At 38.3% G+C, this 19,271-nt stretch overlaps 1 protein-coding gene across 9 annotated transcripts in view; it reads left to right on the forward strand.

Moving 5' to 3' along the window:
• The window catches only part of AUH (AU RNA binding methylglutaconyl-CoA hydratase), a 188,897-nt gene that overhangs the window by 58,634 nt on the left and 110,992 nt on the right, over positions 1-19,271 (forward strand). For 8 of the 9 annotated variants that reach the window (XM_081571572.1, XM_081571592.1, XM_081571581.1 and 5 more), the window contains exon 4: positions 1,661-1,747. The exons of the other annotated variant lie outside the window; for it this stretch is intronic. In XM_081571572.1, the coding sequence (XP_081427698.1) occupies positions 1,661-1,747 (87 nt within the window). The remainder of the gene's footprint in view (positions 1-1,660; positions 1,748-19,271) is intronic. 9 annotated transcript variants of the gene reach the window in all.

The raw sequence follows: 19,271 nt of genomic DNA on the forward strand, positions 1-19,271 counted from the left end.
TTTGAGTCAGTTGCAGTGAGGTGAGTGAACCTAGAGCATGCCATATAGAGTAAAGTAAGTTAGAAAGAGAAGCAAATATTGTATATTAAAGCATATATATGGAATCTAGAAAAGCAGTACTGATGACCCTGTTTGCAAGGAAGGAATGGAGGCATAGACGTAGAGAAGGGACTTGTGGACACAGCGGAGGAAGGAGAGGGTGGGATGAAGTGAGAAAGTAGCATCAACATATATACACTACCGTGTGTAAACTAGCTAGCTAGTAAGAAGCTGCCATGTAACACGGAGCTTAGCGTGGGGATCTGTGATGACCTAGAGGGGTAGGATGGGAGAGGTGCAAGGGATGAGGGATGGGGGCCTTGGAGGGAGGCCCAAGAAGGAGGGGATATGGGTTCTAGGATATGGGTTTTATCAACTGCAGTTCTCAGTTCCACAGGAAGTGTATGGGCTCAGAATGTCTCAGCTTCAGCTGCTGCTTGCTTGTTACATCTAGTCCTGGTCAACTCCTAATTGGCTTGTAAGGGAGTAGGTAGCTGAGTAGGTACCCTCTATGCTGTAATTTTACTTTGTTTTTTATTTGTCTGTTTATTTAAATGAGGACCTACCTTTTCTCAGAGGGTTTAATTTTACTAAAAAGAATGTCTTTGTTGAGCCACAAAGGAAACGATCCCTTGAAAATGAAGTGAAAGTCACTCAGTCGTGTCTGACTCTTTGTGATCCCATGGACTTTATAGTCCATGGAATTCTCCAGGTCAGAATACTGGAGTGGGTAGCCTTTCCCTTCTCCAGGGGATCTTCCCAACCCAGGGATCGAACTCTGGTCTCCTGCATTGCGGGTGGATTCTTCACCAGCTGAGCCACAGGGAAGCCCAAGAATACTGGAGTGGGTAGCGTATCCCTTTTTCAGCCGATCTTCCCGACCTAGGAATCGAACCGGGGTCTCCTGCACTGCAGGTGGATTCTTTGCCAACCGAGCTATGGGAGAAGCCCCAAATGATCCCTCAAGGAAGTAATTATGTTTATTATCTGTTCCAAAGTTACGATTCTATGGTAAACTCATAATTATGAAATTGTCAGTTTGTATATATTTTCATGTCAGTGATTCTCAGATGTGATCTGAAGTCACCAATCAGGCATCCATAAAATAACAGTGATTTTCATAGCAGTAAGATGTGATTTGCATGTTTCATTGGGTTGGCATTTGCACTGATGGGGCAGAAGCAGTAGTAGATAGAACTGCCAGCGTCTTGTCAGGAACCAAGAAAGTGGCATCAATCTGTAGTCATTTATGTTGACATGAATGGATTTATTTGTATTCAGTGGATAAATAATTTAAAATTTTAATTAGGTTCATTTTCTAATAGAATAACTATGGATAGATACATGTATAATCTTAACAGTACCTCTTCCTCTAAGAGTATAAAGGGGTCCTGACATGAGAGTTTGAGAAGCATTCCTTTCAGTGCTTGGTAGATGTATAGACAAGCAAGTATTTTGTTCAATCTGATGCTGATTTTGGGGAAGAAAAGGTTAGAGAATATAATTCCTTTGATAGATAAATCCAGTCTATCTTCAAGTTGTATGTGAATCTTATATAAATGTTCAGTTCATTGCCTTAAAATTTTAACTAGGTTATATTCGTAAATAAAATACTTTGCAGGTGCTGATCTTAAGGAAAGAGCCAAAATGAGTTCCAGTGAAGTTGGTCCTTTTGTCTCCAAAATAAGAGCAGTGATTAATGAAATTGGTAAGTACAATTAAATTGTCCTTTTAGCATGGTTAAAGTGACCTTAAAGGTCAGATTTTAAAAGTTGCACACTGGTTTTAAGTATTGTGAAGTAAAAGTCGCTCAGTCTTGTCCCACTCTTTGCGACCCCATGGACTGTACAGTCCATGGAATTCTCTAGGCCAGAATACTGGAGTGGGTAGCCTTTCCCTTCTCCAGGGAATCTTCCCGTCTTTATGCATAAGCTTTGGCTAAAATATTTACATAATTAGATAATCATGGTGTATGCTGCTGCTGCTGCTGCTGCTAATCGCTTCAGAACAGAATGTATGTTTATGTTTAATTTGAAAAATTGTGAAAAATATTTTGTAATTAAACCTGCCTCATATTTATAATGACATTACTTATGGAGATAATTATTAGAAAACAAAGAATAATTTGGCATAAGTGTTTGACGTAAGTATATTTCTTAAATAATTGCATTCACAGACATACAGATTTGGATTTATTTTTTGCATAAGTAGGATTATGCTGTTTCTTTAGAATTACAGTCTTCTTTGTAAGGTTTATATTTTAGTACATATAAATTTGCTTTTATTAATACCTTTTAATACATCACTGCATGGTAACCCATGGTCTTACCCAGAATTTTAAATTATTTCTTCATTAATGAACATTGGATGTTTTTGTTGTTTTGGCTTTTTTGTTTTCATGTGTTTTTAAACTGCTTTTATTGTTTGTAAAATAGTGATTCCTTTGTACAAATTCTTTTAGAACATTAGTATATATAAGATGGATTTCAAAATATGGTATTGCAGTTCTAAGTATCATGTGTTCATTTTACATTTTAATAAATACTACCAGATTATATTGCAAAAAGATAATAATTTTTATTCCATCAATTATGTGACAGTACCTGTTTCTTCATGTTCCTGCAGCATTTAACGTTGCTACTTTTTTAGTTTGCCAAAGTTAAAGAAAAAAATAGATCTTAACATTTTAATTTGCACTTTCCCAGATGCTGGTGTAATGTTCTATCTTTTCAAATTAGACTTGCCTTTCCCCTTCTGTAGATTGCCTTTTCACATTCTTCATCTCCTTTTCTACAGCATCATTTAATAACTATTTACTTAAAAAACAGTTTTGTATTGATCTTTGTTATTAAATGTATTAGAGGTATTGTCTCTTAATATTCCACCCTAATTCAATTCCAGGAGCTTTACATATCTAGAGGGTACTAAGTTCTCTTCATTGTTTTTTTTTTTTTTTTTTTTTTTTTTACTGAAGATTTCTTTGCTAATCCTCACACCTTAGTTCTTCCAAATGAATTTAGGATTGTTAATTTTAAAGGGAAGAGGAAAAATAGTCTCATGAGCCTGTGATTGGAATTTCTGTAAATATTGTTAATAAAGAATTAACATTTTGATGATATAGAATCTTTCCATTCGTCATGTGCATGGCTCTCATTGTATGGGGGGGATCATTCATGTTTTAATGTTCTTTAAGAAGGTTTTCTTCACATTGGCTTCAGTCTTACATCTTTTTTCCCCTCTCAGATTTATCCTTATTTTATAGCACTTATTCTTTTGAATGGAATCTTTTCCTGATATTTCTGCTGAAGTCTGATTGTTGTTGTAGGTCTGTAGGAAATCTGTTAAATTTCATGTGCTTGTTTTGTATCATGCCAGCTTATTACTTGTATTAGTTATTGTTATATCGCAATTTTCTTGTGTTTTCCAGAAAGCAAAAAAGTTCATTATATATAAATAATGCTGTTTTTATCTTTTCCTTTTCCAACATTTTAATCTTAACATTTTTCATATATTTTTACATTGGCTATGGCTCTTTGTACAGTATTCAGTTGTTGAAGTGATCATATTCATCCCTTTATTTGAGTATGATGAATGCATTTAATATTTTGCCAGTAATTATCAAGTTCAGGGAGTTTTCTTCTATTTCAGCTTGTTTTGAAGTTTATTACTCTTCTAGTCAAGAATAAGGGTTAAAATTTGTCAACTGCCTTTTTGGTATGTGTCAAGATGATATCTATTAGAATTTGTCTCAGCTTTTATTATACTAAATTGTATTAATAGCATTACTGATGCTACACTGGCCTTGTGTTACTAGAATAAATACTGCCTGGTCACTGTGGTTAGTGGTTATGGTGGTTTTTAATATATACCACTGGATTTAATTTTATGTATTTTGATATAAGCATAAATGAGATGGGATCTTCTAATTTTGTGTTTTTTTGTTTCTCTTTCTGGTTCAATATCATGATTTTACAACCTTCATAGAATAAAGTGAAAAGTTTTTCATCTTTTTCTGTGCTATCCAGGGAAATCATCTGTTATTTGAAAAAGTGGTAGAATTTGACCAGGTGACATCTTTGGGGTTTTGTTACTGTTGTTTACCTTTTGTTTTTAGAGCTAAGTTTTAAAATAAACATGTTTTGATTTCTAAAATAGTTCTTGTCACCTTCCTACCTTTTGTTTATCCCTTGCAAGTTTTATTAGAGGCTTTCCTCTGCTTCTCTTTCCACACAACGACGTGATCAGATAGATGTCTGATGAGGCAGAGCATGGATTTGTTTTCCATTGTGGTCAGAGAACTTGATCTTGGAAGTAAAAGTTTATGCTGCCTGTAACTTTATATATATGCTAGGACAAATTGTTAAGACTGGTTCAGTTGTAAACATTACCTTGATGTTTCTTCTCAGCTGCTTTCTTTTTTATTGAATCTGAAATTGGAATTTTCTGGGACTTCTTAAATGAAGAACTATTCCTTTTTAGTAGTGGTCTTTTCTTTTCAGTGGTAGCATTTCTGTTCTGGATCCTGATCCAGTATACTTGTTTCCCTTCCATGAGTTCCCTAACTTGGGAGTGATACTTTTCACTGTGATATTACAATGGACACAAATCTTCTTTTAAGATGTCTTTTTTTGGTGACTTACTGAGATTTTGAGGGGCAAGTAAAAACTGTCTTGATCAAATCTGTTTAAAACACAGGCTAGCAAACTTTTTCTTAAAAGGACTGACAGATATTTTAGGCTTTGTGGGGCTGTTACAGTCCATGTTGCAGCAACTCAGTTTTTTTTTTCTTTTAAAGACTGTTTTTTCAGGAGCAGTTTTAGGTTCACGTCAAAATGAAGGGGTGGGTAAAGAGATTTCTCATGTATCCTCAGCCCTCAATATGCCTAACCTTTTTCCCATTATTAATATTTCACACCAGAGTGGCACATTGGTTATAACTGATGAACCTATGTTGATATATCATAATTACCCAAGTCCATATGTTTACATTAGGGTTCATTGTTAGTATTATATATTCCATAGGTTTGAACAAATGTAAAATGACATGTATCCATCATTATAGTGTTATGCAGAGTGTTTTCACTGCCCTAAAAATCTTCTGTGCTTGTCCTGTCCATCCCTTCTGCTGTCTCTGGCAACCATATTTTACTGTCTTCATAGTTTTGCATTTCCAGAATATCAAATATTTGGAATCATATAATACATAGCTTTTTCAGATCGGCTTCTTTTCACTAAGTAACATGCATTAACATTTTCTCCAGGTTGTTTCATGCCTTGGGAGCTCTTTTCTTTTTATTGCTGAATAATATTCCAGTGTAAAGATGTATCACAGTTTGTTTATCCATATACATACTGAAGGACATCTTGGTTGCTTCCAAGTACTGGCAATTAAAGATGCTGTACACATCTGTGTGCAGATTTTTGAGTAAATGTGTTTTCAGTTCCTTTGTGTAACTACCAAGGAACATGATCGCTAGATTGTGTGGTTAAGAGTCTGTTTAGTTAAGAATTTACCAAACTGTCTTCCAAAGTGGCTGTACCATTTTGTCTTCCCACTGGCAGTGAATGAATTTGGCTCCTCCGTCCATGGGATTTTGCAGGCAAGAGTCCTGGAGTGGGGTGCCATCGCCTTCTCCCTTCTTTGGTGAGGGGTTTGTTAAGGTTTTTGACTCAGTTTTTGATTGAATTGCTTTTCTTATTGTTGAGCTTTGAATTCTTCATATATTTTCGATAACATTCCTTTATCAGATGTGTCTTTTGCAAATACTTTGTCCCAGTCTGTGGCTTGTCTTATTCTCTTGACTTTGTCTTTGATGGTGTACTGTGAGGGCTTCCCAGGTGGTGCTTGTGGTAAAGAACCTGCTTGCCAATGAAATGTAAGAGATGGGAGTTCAATCCCTGGGTCAGGAAGATCCCTTGGAGGAAGGTATGACAACCTACTCCAGTATTCTTGCCTGGAGAATCCCATGGACAGAGGAGCCTGGTGGGCTACATACAGTCCATAGGGTCTCAAAGAGTCAGACACATCTGAAGCAACTTAGCACAACACAGCAGACTCTAGCTGATCACCCACCAGCCTTTCACAGCTAGTACTAGGGTACTTCAGGCAAAGCAACCAACTAGGCTGGGATACAGCCTCGCCCACCAGCTTCAAAGTCACTAGGTTGTGTCCAACTCTTTTGCGACCCCATGCCAGCTGCTTCAAGACTTCTTGAGCCCACAACTACTCTGGGACCTGGCTCTGTCCTCCAGAGGGTCCGGGACCAAGCCCTGCACACTAGTAAGCTGGTGATAGATGCACACCTAAGGGCTCTGCAGCCAGAGACTTCAGATCCTGACTCTGCCCACCAGTTGGCTGGCACTAGCCTTAGACCAACCTCAGCAACCACTGGGCAGGCACCAGCTTCAGGTCACCTTTGGCCCCAGCCCTGCCCACTAGCAGGTTGATACACCAACTCCAGGACCTCCAGACCCAAAGACTCTAGGATCTGGCTTTGCCCATGGACTGGTAATAACCCCAGACCAGCTTTACCAGCTTATTCACAGGACCTGCCCTGGTGCAAGCCGACACTAGCTCTAAGACATCTTGGACCCTTCAGCAGGCCTACCCAGGATTTAGCCCTACACACCAACAGGACAGCAACAGCTTTGGGATACCCTGGGCCCTGCAGCCAGCTATGTCAAGAAGTGGCTCTGCCTACCAGCCGATCAACATTAGATCTAGGAACCCCAGCTCTGCAGTGATCCACCCCACAACCTGGCTCTGCCCACCAGTGATCCAGTACTGGCCTTGGGACCACCTAGGGATCCACAGCCAGCCAGCCGCCTTGTGATGCAACCCTGCCTAGCATCAACCAGCAGCCTCTGTGTAAGGGCCTGGCAGACAGCTGAATTGGAGCCAGCTGTGCCTGCCAGACTGTTCACAGTAGTCAGCTTGCTGTAACAGCAGGACCCATGGAGCCCCCATGAGGGGCATCCTTTGAGCATACAGTTCTGTTGACCATTTGGAGTGTGTTGTGGAACATACAGGATTTCTCCTACTAAAGAGTAGTTCTCCAAGGTTGGGGAATGTAACCAAACTACCAAATACATAGCAATAGAAATGGCAAATTAGTCAAAAAGAGGCCACAGAGGTACATGTTCTAAATGAAGGAACAAGATAAAACTCCATAAGGACTAAATGAAGTAGAGATAAGCAATTTACCAGATAGGAAGTTCAAGGTAACTGATCATAAAAATGTTCAAAGAAATCAGGAAAAGATTGGATGTATAGACTGAGAATATAGAAGTTTTTAACAAAGAGTTCTAAAATACGAAATGACTAAATAGAGTTTAAGAATGCAGTAACAAAGAAAAAAAATACGCTAGAAGGAATCAACAGTCGATTAGATCATAGAAAGGAACAAGTTAGCTGGAAAAATGGAGTAGTGGAAATCAATGAAACGGAACAGAAAAAGAATAAAAAGAAGACAGTTTAAGAGACTTGTAGGACACCAAGCATCATTTGCATTTTAGGAGTCCCAGAAGAAGAGAGAAAAGGGAATGGAAGGTATCTGAAGACATAATAGCTAACAGCTTCCCTGACCTGGGAAAGGAAACAGACATTCCCGGGTCCAGGAAGGACCGAGAGACCCCAACAAGATCAACCCCCCAAAAAAGATCACACCAAGACACACTGTATAATTAAAATGGCAAAAACTAAAGATAAAGAGAGACTATTAAAAGCAGCAAGGAAGAGTAACAAGTTACCTGAAAGGGAACTCCCTTAAGGTTATCAGCTGATTTTCGGCAGAAACCCTGCAGAACAGAAGGCTGTGGCTTGATATACTTAAAGTGATGCAAGGGAAAAACCTACAACCTAATATACTCTACCCACAAGGCTTTCATTCAGACTTGATGTAGAGGTCAAAACTTTTAGAGACAAGAAAAGGTTATAGCACTAGCAAATTAACTTCACACAGAGTAGTGAAGGGATTTTTCAAAGAGAAAAAGAAAAGGCCAAGTTTTTATCATGATGGATGATGAGATTTAAAAAAAAAACAAACTGGAGAAATAGTGATATATTTGAGAAGGGGGAAAATTGCAACCAGAATGATTTTCACTGTAGTAGTAAACATTTCAGGCATGATACAATTTTAGTAATATTGACAGGTAAAAGAATGTTAGAGAACTCAAGATAATTAAGTTTTAAGAATGGCATCTGATCTGTATTTCAGAATTCCCAGGCCCTTGGCTCAATTCTCTGCAGCCACCATCCAAAGGGCAGTTGTTCAGTTATCTGTCAGGGCTTATCCTAGAAAAAAACTGGGAAAAATGAAACATGAGCAGAGGGTTTTGTTCAGTACTTTTTTTTCTTTTTTTAGGTAGATTAGTGAGGGAAAGAGGTTCCTGATTTAGCATTCCCTGGGATTCTAATATCCCCTCGATCCTGGAGACAGTATTAGTTGATTTTGGAATTTACCTAATAAGATAGCAAATTTTCTTTTTTAAAAATAGATCAACTCAGGAGGCCTGTATATTCATTGATCCATGAACATTGTTACTCTAGGGAGCCTCCTTAGATCCTTGTTAAATTTCCATATATGACTCCCTGTCCTCCTCTTAAGTCAGCTCTGATCATCCCTCCTTGAATCTTAGTCAGTTGGATATTCCACTTACTTATCCAAAGTGTTAATAAACACACCTCAAAAAATAAATAAATAAAAAGACCACAACTAGAAATATGAAAATTATGAAAGAAAGAAATATTATTGGTAAAGGCAAATATATAGTAAAGGTAGTAAATCAACCATATATAAAAGTCGTATGAAAGTTAAGAAATGAAAGTAGTAAAATCAGCTATATCCCTAATAAGTAGTAAAGGGATATATAAAACAACAAAATGTAAAATATGATGTCAAAAACAGTGACATATTGGGGCGGGTGGAAATGCAGAGTTGTTAAAATACATTTGAACTTAAGAGATCATCAGCTTCAAATAATTACTTAAAACATACATATTGGTATATTTAAACTACATGGTAACTGCAGACCAAAAATGTAGTAATAGATGCACACACAAAACAAGAAAGACATCCAAAGGTAAGACATCCAAAGGTAACACTTAAGATGACAATCAAATCACAAGGGAATAGAGCAAAAGAAGAACAAAAAACAACCTCACAAAAAGTCCAAACACAATTTTCAAAATAGCAATAATTCAGTAATTACTATCAGTAATTGGGCTTCCCTGATAGCTCAGTTGGTAAAGAATCTACCTGCAGTGCAGGAGATGCCGCTTTCATTCCTGAGTTGAGAAGATCCGCTGGAGAAGGGATAGGCTACCCACTCCGGTATTCTTGGGCTTCCCTTGTGGCTCAGGTGGTAAAGAATCCACCTGCAATACGGCAGACCTGGGTTTGATCCCTGGGGTGGGAAGATCCCCAGAGAAGGGAAAGGCTACCCACTCCAGTATTCTGGCCTGGAAAATTCCATGGACTGTATAGTCCATGCTGTAGCAAAGAGTCAGACAGGACTGAGTGACTTTCACTATCAGTAATCACTTTATATGTAAATTGACTGAAAGCTCTAATCAAAAGATATAGTTGCTGAATGGATACAAAACAAGACCCTATATACACTGCCTACAAGAGAACTCACTTCAGATCCTAAGACACACACACAGACTGAAAGTAAGAGGGTGGAAAAAGTTATTCCATGCAAGTGGAAATGAAAAGAATGTCAGGATAGTTATATCAGACAAAATAGATTTTTACAGCAAAGACTGTCACAGGAGACAAAGAAGGACATTACATAATGATCATGGGATCAATCCAGTATGCAGCCAGCATAGGCAAACCTAAACACATAAAACAAATATTAACAGAGTTAAAGGGAGAAATTGGTAGTAACACAATAATAGTAGGGGATTTTAATACCCCACTTAGTGAACAGATCATCCACACAGAAAATGAATAAAGAAATATTGGCCTCAATCGACACATTAGACCTGTGCTCTGAAGAGCAGAGTACACATTCTTTTTAGGTACATGTGGAACATTCTTCAGGATAGGTCACATGCTGAGCCACAAAACTAGCCCCAGCAAAGTTACAAAAATTCGAGATCTTATCAAGCATCTTTTGCAACCACAACACTGAGATAGGCATCAGCCACAAAACAATAAAATTACTATTTATTATTTATTATTAATCCCCCAAAAAACAAAACAAAACCCCAAACACATGTAGGCTAAGTAGTATTCTACATAACAACCAGTGGATCATTGGAGAAATCAAAGAAAGAATAAAAATATACCTGGGGACAAATGAAAATGAAAACATAATGATCCAAAACCTATGGGATACGGCAAAAGCAGTTCTAAAAAGGAAGTTTACAGGGATACTAGCCAAACTCAGGAAACAAGAAAATTCTCAAATATTCTACACTACACCTAAACGTGGAAAAAGAACAAATAAAACTCACCCTAAGTTAGTAAAAGGAAAGAAATTTTAAAGATCAGAGCAGAAATAAAGGAGATACCGAAAGGTTGTTGCTGAGCTGTGAAAGATGCCAGCATTCTTGGCCTCTGGAGGAGAAGAATTCAATCCGGGGCCAGTGACGAGGCTTGATCGCTCAGAGCTTTTGTACTTTAATAAAGTTCTATTAAAGTATAAAAGAGATAGAGAAAACTTCTGTTGTATACATCAGAAGCCGGCAGAAAGAGTGCCCCCTTGCTAGTCTTTAGCCGGATGTTATATAGCCACTAGCAGTCTGCTAATTAGAGAAAGGGAATTCTCAAAACTCAGAGACTGATACCAGGCCCTCACCCACAACATTTTGAGATAACATTGGCACAAGGTGAGTTGTCCCGGGTCACAAAATGATTGATATGAATCTTGAAGAAAGGCAGGTTTCCAAGTAAATATATAGATTCATTAACGTAGATTAGGAGAACTACTGTATGAATAAAACATACTGGTTTGTCAAAGTTCTGAATCTTAGGCGGAAACTGACTTGAAGACAGAGTCTAGGGTAAATACATAGTTCATTAACATAGCTTAAGACAAACATCTCCATAAGAAAAACACATCGGTTAGCTCAAGGTTTGAGAAAAGTTCGGTTCTGGTGGAACCAGGTGTCATCATGGCAACACGAAGGGGAAAAAAACACTTGTAGTTTGTTTCCTCCTGCCGCTTAAGAGAGAGGTGAAAAATGTCTGACACTGTAGCCTATTTCCTCCGTTTGGAGACCCCAGCCTTCCTGCCTGTTACCCTCTCAATACCTAAAAAAGAAAAGATTAATGAAACTAAAAAGCTGGTTCTTTGAAAAGATTAAAACAAAATTGATAAACCTTTAGCCAAACTCACCAAGAAAAACAAGAGAGGGGCCAAATCAGTAAAATCATAAATGAGAAGTTATAACTGACACCACAGAAACACAAAAGATCATTACTCACTAATAAAACGGACAACCTAAAAGAGATGGAAAAATTCCTAGAAATGTCCAATCTCCCAACGTTGAACCAGGAAGAAGTAGAAACTATCAGTAGGTTAGTTACCAGTAATGAAATTGAGTCAATAATAAAATTACTCCCAACAGACTGTAGTCCAGGGCTAGATGACTTCACAGGTGAATTCTTCCAAACATTTAGAAAAGAGCTAACACCTGTCCTTTGTGAAGTATTCCAAAATATTTGCAAAGGAAGAAATGCTTCCAGACTCGTTCTATGAAGCCAGTATCACCCTGATACCAAAATCAGACAGACACAGCATGTTAAAATTATATGTTTTTCTCAACAGGTTGATAAAAAGAATTAGGTGTCAAATCTATCTTAGGTAAAGCTCAAGGCAAACTGGAATTAGAAGGAAGCTTTCTTAGCCTGACAGTTGTTAGTAAAATGTAAAAGTGGTCTCCTAAAATCAGGAAGAATACAAGAGGCCTGCAGTCACCTCTCTTCAATGTTGTTCTGAAAATCTTGACATTTTCTTTTCCTGATATGGAAAAGCAGGAAATAGAAATAAAATCATGACTGAAAAGGAAGAAATGCAACACTGTCTTTCTCAAGTGGTTATTGTCTCCATTGAACTAAAAGGATCAACGAATTATTAGAAATAATAGACTTTGCAAGATAGCTGAATATAGGATTCATATTAAAAAATAATCAATTGTCTTCCTACCATGAACAGACAAAAAAATGCTGTTCTTCAGTCACTAAGTCATGTCCCACTCTTTGTGACCCCAAAGAACTGCAATACGCCAGGCTCCTCTGTCCTCCACTATCTCTTGGAGTTTGCTCAAATTCATGTCCATTGAGTTGGTGATGCTATCTAACCATCTCATCCTCTGCCACCCTCTTCACCTTTTACCTTCAATCTTCTGCAGCCTCAGGGTCTTTTTCAGTGAGTCAGCTCTTTGTATCAGGTGCTCAAAGTATTGGAGTTTCAGCTTCAGCAGCAGTCCTTCCAGTGAATACTCAGGGTTGATTTCCTTTGGGATTGATTGGTTTGATCTCCTTGTAGTCCAAGGGACTCTGAAGAGTCGTCTCCAGCACGTCTTTTCAAAAGCATCAATTCTTTTGCGCTTGGCCTTCTTTAGAGTCCAAACAGTAAAAGTCAGACAAAACTTATCTGTCAAAAAAAGATATTGTTGACAGTAGGAAAAAAAAAAAGGATCTAAAAATATATTCAAGCTGTATGGGAAAATTATGAAACTTTTTGGGAAGGCATTTAAAAAATTAGATACCAGCATACCATCTTCTTGAATAGGAAGATTCAGTATCTAAAAGATGATTCTCACAAATGACCTGATGTACAGATTTAACTTAAAAACACATTAACATTATGAGGAACTTGATGAACATAGAGAGGCCTCAAAAGAGCCAACATTTTTAAAGAAGGAGAAAATGAGGGTCCTTACCTTATTAGTACTGAAGACCTATTTTGAAGATATGGAAATTAATAATAATGTAATAATATTATTGGCTTTGGGATAGACAATTGACCAGTGGAGTGGAGTATAGGGCCCAAAACAGAGAGGCCATTGAGATCACTGGAAGATGGCAGACTTCACTGCATTTATGAAGTAAAACAAACTTGCATGATCTTGACAGAGTTAAAAATTTCTTAAACATAGAATACAAAGCAAAAGGGAACGTTGATAAGGCCTATGAAATTAAACTTAAGAACATCTGTTCATTAAAAGATGTTGTAAAGAAAGTAGAAAGATAAAACACAAACTGGGAGAGAAGACTTGAAACACTGCCTAAGGATTTGTGTGTGTATATATATACATGCATACATGGGTCAATGCATACATACATATATGCAGCTGGGAAATCATACTGACAAAAATGTTTCTACACAAGAGGAAAGAGAAATGGGGAGTAAGCATATGGAAAGATGATCAATCTCATATATAGTCACAGAAATGCAAATTAATACCACAGTAGCATGCTATTTTATGTTTACCAGGTTAGCCAAAATTCTTATCCTGACATTACCAAAGACAGCAGGGCATTTGATCACCACAAAGTTTTTTACACTTCCAATGAGAGTATAAATTTGTGTAATAGTTAGGAAAACAGTTTGTTGTTGTCTTCGAATTGGGCATCCACATTTCAAAAGACTGAGTAGTTCACATTTTTATGGGGTATTTACCTAGAAGGGTGTCTTTAACACTATTTTTACTAGACTTGTAGTAACAAATATATTTACAATTTGGTCCATTAAACACATAGAGGTGAATGAGTATCAAAGGTTCATGAAATAATTACCTTTCTTTGTGCACTGTATTTGATACTATCCTATTTCATTTTTAAGACTTCTGATTTTGGCTTTTTAAATGAATGAGTTGCTACTTGGAGTTTGAAACTATGCTTATCTGTAGGCATTTTGCACACGTGTGTTCTGGGGAGACTTATAAGAAAAAGACTATAGTAGCAGTATTGTTCATAATAACAAGCTGAAAACAACCAAATTTCAATAACAGGGAAATGGATAGATGGTTTGGTATATTTGTACAGTTGCATGTGGACAACATTGCAAACAAATTTAAATAAATAACTTAAACATGAAACAAAAATCTTCAAAATATTGAATTAAAACAACATAATTTTTTATAAAACTAAAAGATGCGAAAGAGCATGTGGTTTAGAGATGTGTATAAATGTAATGAAATCACATACACATATGTATACAGGGAAAAATACTAAAATGATAAACAGACTTTGGTGATTACCTTTGGGTTTGAGAAGGCAGGTGAAAGAATGGGGGCAAAAAAAAAAAAAGAAAAGAATGGGGGCAGATAGGTTATTAGTGCTGACCTGTTTCTTGGTTTGGTGATTTTAAGGTAGTTTGTTATTATTTTGCTTCATTATATATACATGCTACATATATCTTTATATTTGCCAAATTAGATCAATGTTTTTAGTAGCTTCATAGAGCTTGAGTCCTGCAAACATTTCTTATGTGATTTCTTGAACAATTTTCTGCATTTTTGCTTATATTTCTTTTTCTTATTTTCAAGAGAAGCCAGAATTCCAGCTTTTTAGAAAGTATCTCCAGTTTGAGGGCTTCCCCAGTAGCGCTAGTGGTAAAGAACCCACTTGCCAATGGAGGAGAAATAAGAGGTGCGGGTTCGATCCCTGTGTCGGAAAGATCCCCTAGAGGGAGGGCATAGCAATCCACTCTAGTATTCCTACCTGGAGAATCCGCATGGGCAGAAGAGCCTGACAGGCTTTGGTCCATAGGGTTGCAAAGAATCGGACACAACTGAAGCAACTTAGCATGCACCCACTCCAGTTTGAAGGTTTTTATTGAGAAGAAACCCGTTGGATGTCAAACAAAATTGGTTTATGGACCAGATTTGCACATAGGCCACCAGCGTTCTTCTTGGTCCTCATCCTAACGTTCTCCTCACATAATTCATTTTCTGTGGAGAAGGATTTCCTGGGGCTGTTTTTCCCATGGGAAGAAATGGCTTGTCTGGTGGATGTTAATGTATGATGGTGGAGGAGGATTCAGCATTGTTATATCTCCCCCCCCTTTTTTTTTTAATACAATTGATTTCTAAAAATAATTTATTTATTAGGCTGCATTGGATCTTTGTTTTGGCATGCAGGATCTTCATTGTGTCACACGGGATCTTTTCCTGTCGCTCACTGACTCTCCAGTTGTGGCTCACAGGCTCAGTAGTTGTGACACGCTAGCTCCAGCCCAGAGCTGGCAGCCTTCTCTAGTTGTAGCACCCAAGCTCTCTGGTTGTGGTGCATGGGCTTTGGAGCACATAGGCTCAATAGTTGCAGCATGTGGGATCTTAGTTCCCCAACCAGAATTTGAACTTGCATCCCCTGCATTGCAAGGTAGATTCTGAACCACTGGACCACCAATGCTTGGCGGTCCCAAGCATTGTACTCTTGGCACTGTTTCATATACACGTGTTCTGGCACCTGTTCATATTGTTACCCAAAATGCAAGTCCATATGCCTGATGCACAGTGTGGCCAAACAATACTAAAACATTGGAGTTTGGAACAGGGAAAGGTTTATTACAGGGCCATGTAAGGAGATGCGTAGCTTATGCCCTAAGAACCCCAAAGTTACCGCAAGCTTTCTGCAAAGACATTTTTAGTAGGAGAGGTGGGGGAGGGGCGTGGTTAGTTGTTGCATACTGCTTGGAGTCAAAGCCTTTGTTCTTGAAGTCAGGTCATGGCAAGGTAACTATATTCCTGTAAGATGAATGTTATTCTCTGTCCTGACAACAAAGGGCAAGGTCCCCAACTCTGCCCAGCTGCCATCACTGAAGGAGCCAGGAGCCTTCAGGCTGTCTATACGAGGTGGGGGCCAGGTCCCAGATTGCAGCCCAGACAGACTGCCACTCCTATTAAATTACAGAGACAGGAATGGGGGGGGGGGTGGTTCACTGTTCTCTCAAGGCCTGGGCCAAGGCTATTGGGTGGTCTTGGTGAGGAATTTGAAGCCCTTGCAGGACATATCGCCCAGCTTGTTCTCTGGGCCCACCAGCTCACCTGCTGGCCCAAGGCCAGGTGAGCTGGAGGGCCTCTGGGAGAAGGGTGGGATCCCTCTCTTTCTGTAACAGGGCAGGATGAGCACAGGCCTTAGCAGGTAGCCATTGCTGTACCTCATTCCTCCACATCCTGTTCCTAGGCAACAGGTCTTGCTCGGCCATTGGTCGGTGCCTCAGTAGACCCCGCCCACAAGCAACCAGCTTTCAGTGAGCGACCGTTAGGGAAGAGATTGAGCCAAGGGTTGGTTGGTGGTGTGGTGGTCATCAGGTGGAGAGTGAGATAAGAGGCAGATTCAGGCTTTCTTCTGGACGCCCTCCAGCTCACCCAGCCTCGCGCCTGCGGGTAGGCTGGAGGGCCCAGGGCCCTCCATGAGCCACCCATTTCTTTGTGTGAATCTGTGATAAACCTTTCTCTATTCCAAACTCAAACGTTTTAGTATTGATGGGCCTCACTGTGCGTCAGGCACACAGACTTGCAACATTTCCTCACTCTACCTTATGACTACCATGCAACCGACCCTTGGCTGAATTCCGCTCACTGTCGCTCCTTAACAGTTGGTTGCTTGTGGGCAGGGCCCATTGCTGTGCTGTCCAATGGCTGAGCAGGACCACAAACAGCCACTCATTGGTTGCCCATGGGTGGGGCCCACTGTGGTGCCAGCCAGTAGCTGAGCAGTACTAATGGTTGCCCATTGATAATTGGTTACTGGCGGGTGGGGCCCGCTGATGCGCTGACCAATGGCTGAGCAGGACCCCTTCCCTGGTAACAGAATGTGGAGTTATTATGCACACCAATGGCTAAAGGTTACCGCTCACTGTGCTGTGTTACAGTATGGACTCAGGGATTGTTAAAGTTTCAGGAATTTTGTGAGCTGGTTTTTAACAACCATGTATATCTTGAAATTGGTCACTATAGCAGTATCAGTAATAGTACAGATTAGAATATACCCTGCTTGTTTGATACTGCTTTCCCCTTTTGCCCCATTATACTTTGATTTTCCACAACTAGAGTATCTTTCTCTGTGGTCTAAATGGTGACTACTGTGCTCTGCTTGTTTTTAATGAAAGAGAATCAATAAGAAACCAAAATGTACTAGATTCATTTGAAAGCTGTTCTATTAAAATAGAGATCAGAAAGAAGCTTTATATTTTGAGTCACTAAATTCCTTACTTTACTGTTCCTAGCTTCTCAGAAAGCCTCTTTTTAAAAAGTAACTCCAAAATCCTAGAACAAAAACTAGGTCTTTTTCTCTTTTCAAAGGGGGAAAAATACAACTTTATGGCTCTCTTTGAGATGTTTTATTCTAAAGAATTTCTCAGATTTCTAAAAGGTTAGTCATTATTACAAGTCCCCACTGCCCACTTCGGGTGTGGGATATGTAGGTTGAAAGCAGTTAACTATTATTAGGCATCAGCAAGTCAGCATGGATGCACAAACATATGATGATCTCAATCTAATAACTGCTCTTATTCCTGAACTTACCACCCCTCCTCCAGCTCCATGATTTGGCTGCCTCACTAACTGGGCCCTCCATTGTGCAGGTTAGCCATATATCAATAGAAAATAGAGTTCGAGAGCAGAGGCGTTTAATTAGCTGCTTATGACCAGTCTTTGTAATTAGATGGTACTTCATGAAGAGCTAGAAAACATTTTTACAATTCTCTTTGAAGTAAAAACCGAGAGTGCAGGCCCAGTTCTCTTAACGTTGAAACCTCAAGGAATTTCTATCTAACAATAAAGAAATATTTAAAATAGGTTTTCATCAGATTTTTAGATAGTAAAATCTTTTGTGATGTGGATAATATTTTTGTAAATGCTCTTCCAGACTAATACTTTAAAATGCCAGGCATTTCTAGTTTCCTTTGCCTTTTTTTTTTTCTCCTGATGAAGTAAAATTGCAAAAGCTTTAAGTTAGCTTTGTAAATACAGGGCTGAATTTGCATTGAAATACAGGTAATTATGTTAAAAGGATAGATCACAAAATTCATCTATTTAACAAACATCTTTTTTTTCTTAAAATTTTGTAAGGAAATAATTTAATTTTGAAAGTTTTCGAATTCTGATTAGCATTTCTTCATGTGATTGAAAAATCTCCTGTTCTTATACATTTTTCTGTTAGAAAAAACCTGTCTCTTTGGGTCAAATATTTATCTCTCTTCTCCTTGAATGATTTCAATAAAGTCAGACTTCTGGTATTATTATATGGACATTTTTTTGGGAAATAGTTAATTTTCTCTGAAAACACTGTTCTTCAAGCAAAACCAAATTTAAGACTCATAACTTACATTAGGATATTCCCTTAATAATCACATTGTTTATTTTTTTCTAGAAACATCTGAAAACCTACATTATGTATTATATTTATCTCAGAGCTGAAAGGAGACCCTCACTTGCCTTTCCTCCTATATTCATGGCCTCTGATTCTAGATGAACTCACAGAAGTTGTCCTGCAGACTCAAATAGACAGGGCCTCCCCCCTTGCAGCTCATTTATTTTCTCTTAAAATAGCAAAACTCTGATCGTTTGCTTTAATTATATTTTTAGGAACATTCAAACGATTATTATCTTCTTTGTCATACCTGGCTCATTTCCTGGTACTAAACTCAAAATAGAATCTGATCCTGTTGGTTGCATAACACATTGAGTCATCATTTCTTCCTATTACTATTGGGAATAGACATTGCTCATGGCAGTTCCCGTTTCATTCAGTCGCACTCTGCAACTGCCAATTTGATATTTCTCAATTCTTTGAAACTGATAATCTGCTTTTCAGATGTGAGTTTTATTGAGTTTTCTCTAAGATTATTAAGTGCTTCCAAGTAGAATAAATACTGTGTGTAAAAACAAGCATATTAGGTAACTATGAAACTAGCATGTACTTTGAGATGACTCATGTTTTCCTGAAAAAAGTTTACAAGAAAAACATCTTTCAGGGAGAATTTAGGGTTATGTAAAACTTCAGGACTATAAGATGATTGAAATTTAATTAGTCATTGAATACTGATTAAGTTGTTCTGCTTAATTCTTTAGTAGGAAAATTTTTATAGTCAGCTTTATAGAATGCTAATTTTTTAAAAAATATTTATTTTTGGCTATGTTGGGTCTTAGTTGTGGCCCATGGCATCTTCATTGTGGCATCTTTTGTTGTGGTGGGCATGTTTGATTGCTCTACAGCAGCTGGGGATCCTAGTTCCCCAACCAAGGCTCAAACCTGTGTCCTCTACATTGG

Source organism: Giraffa tippelskirchi, chromosome 1 (assembly GCF_054371585.1).
Source record: "Giraffa tippelskirchi isolate mGirTip1 chromosome 1, T2T-mGirTip1v1.2.pri, whole genome shotgun sequence".
In the NCBI taxonomy this organism is placed as follows: domain Eukaryota; kingdom Metazoa; phylum Chordata; class Mammalia; order Artiodactyla; family Giraffidae; genus Giraffa; species Giraffa tippelskirchi.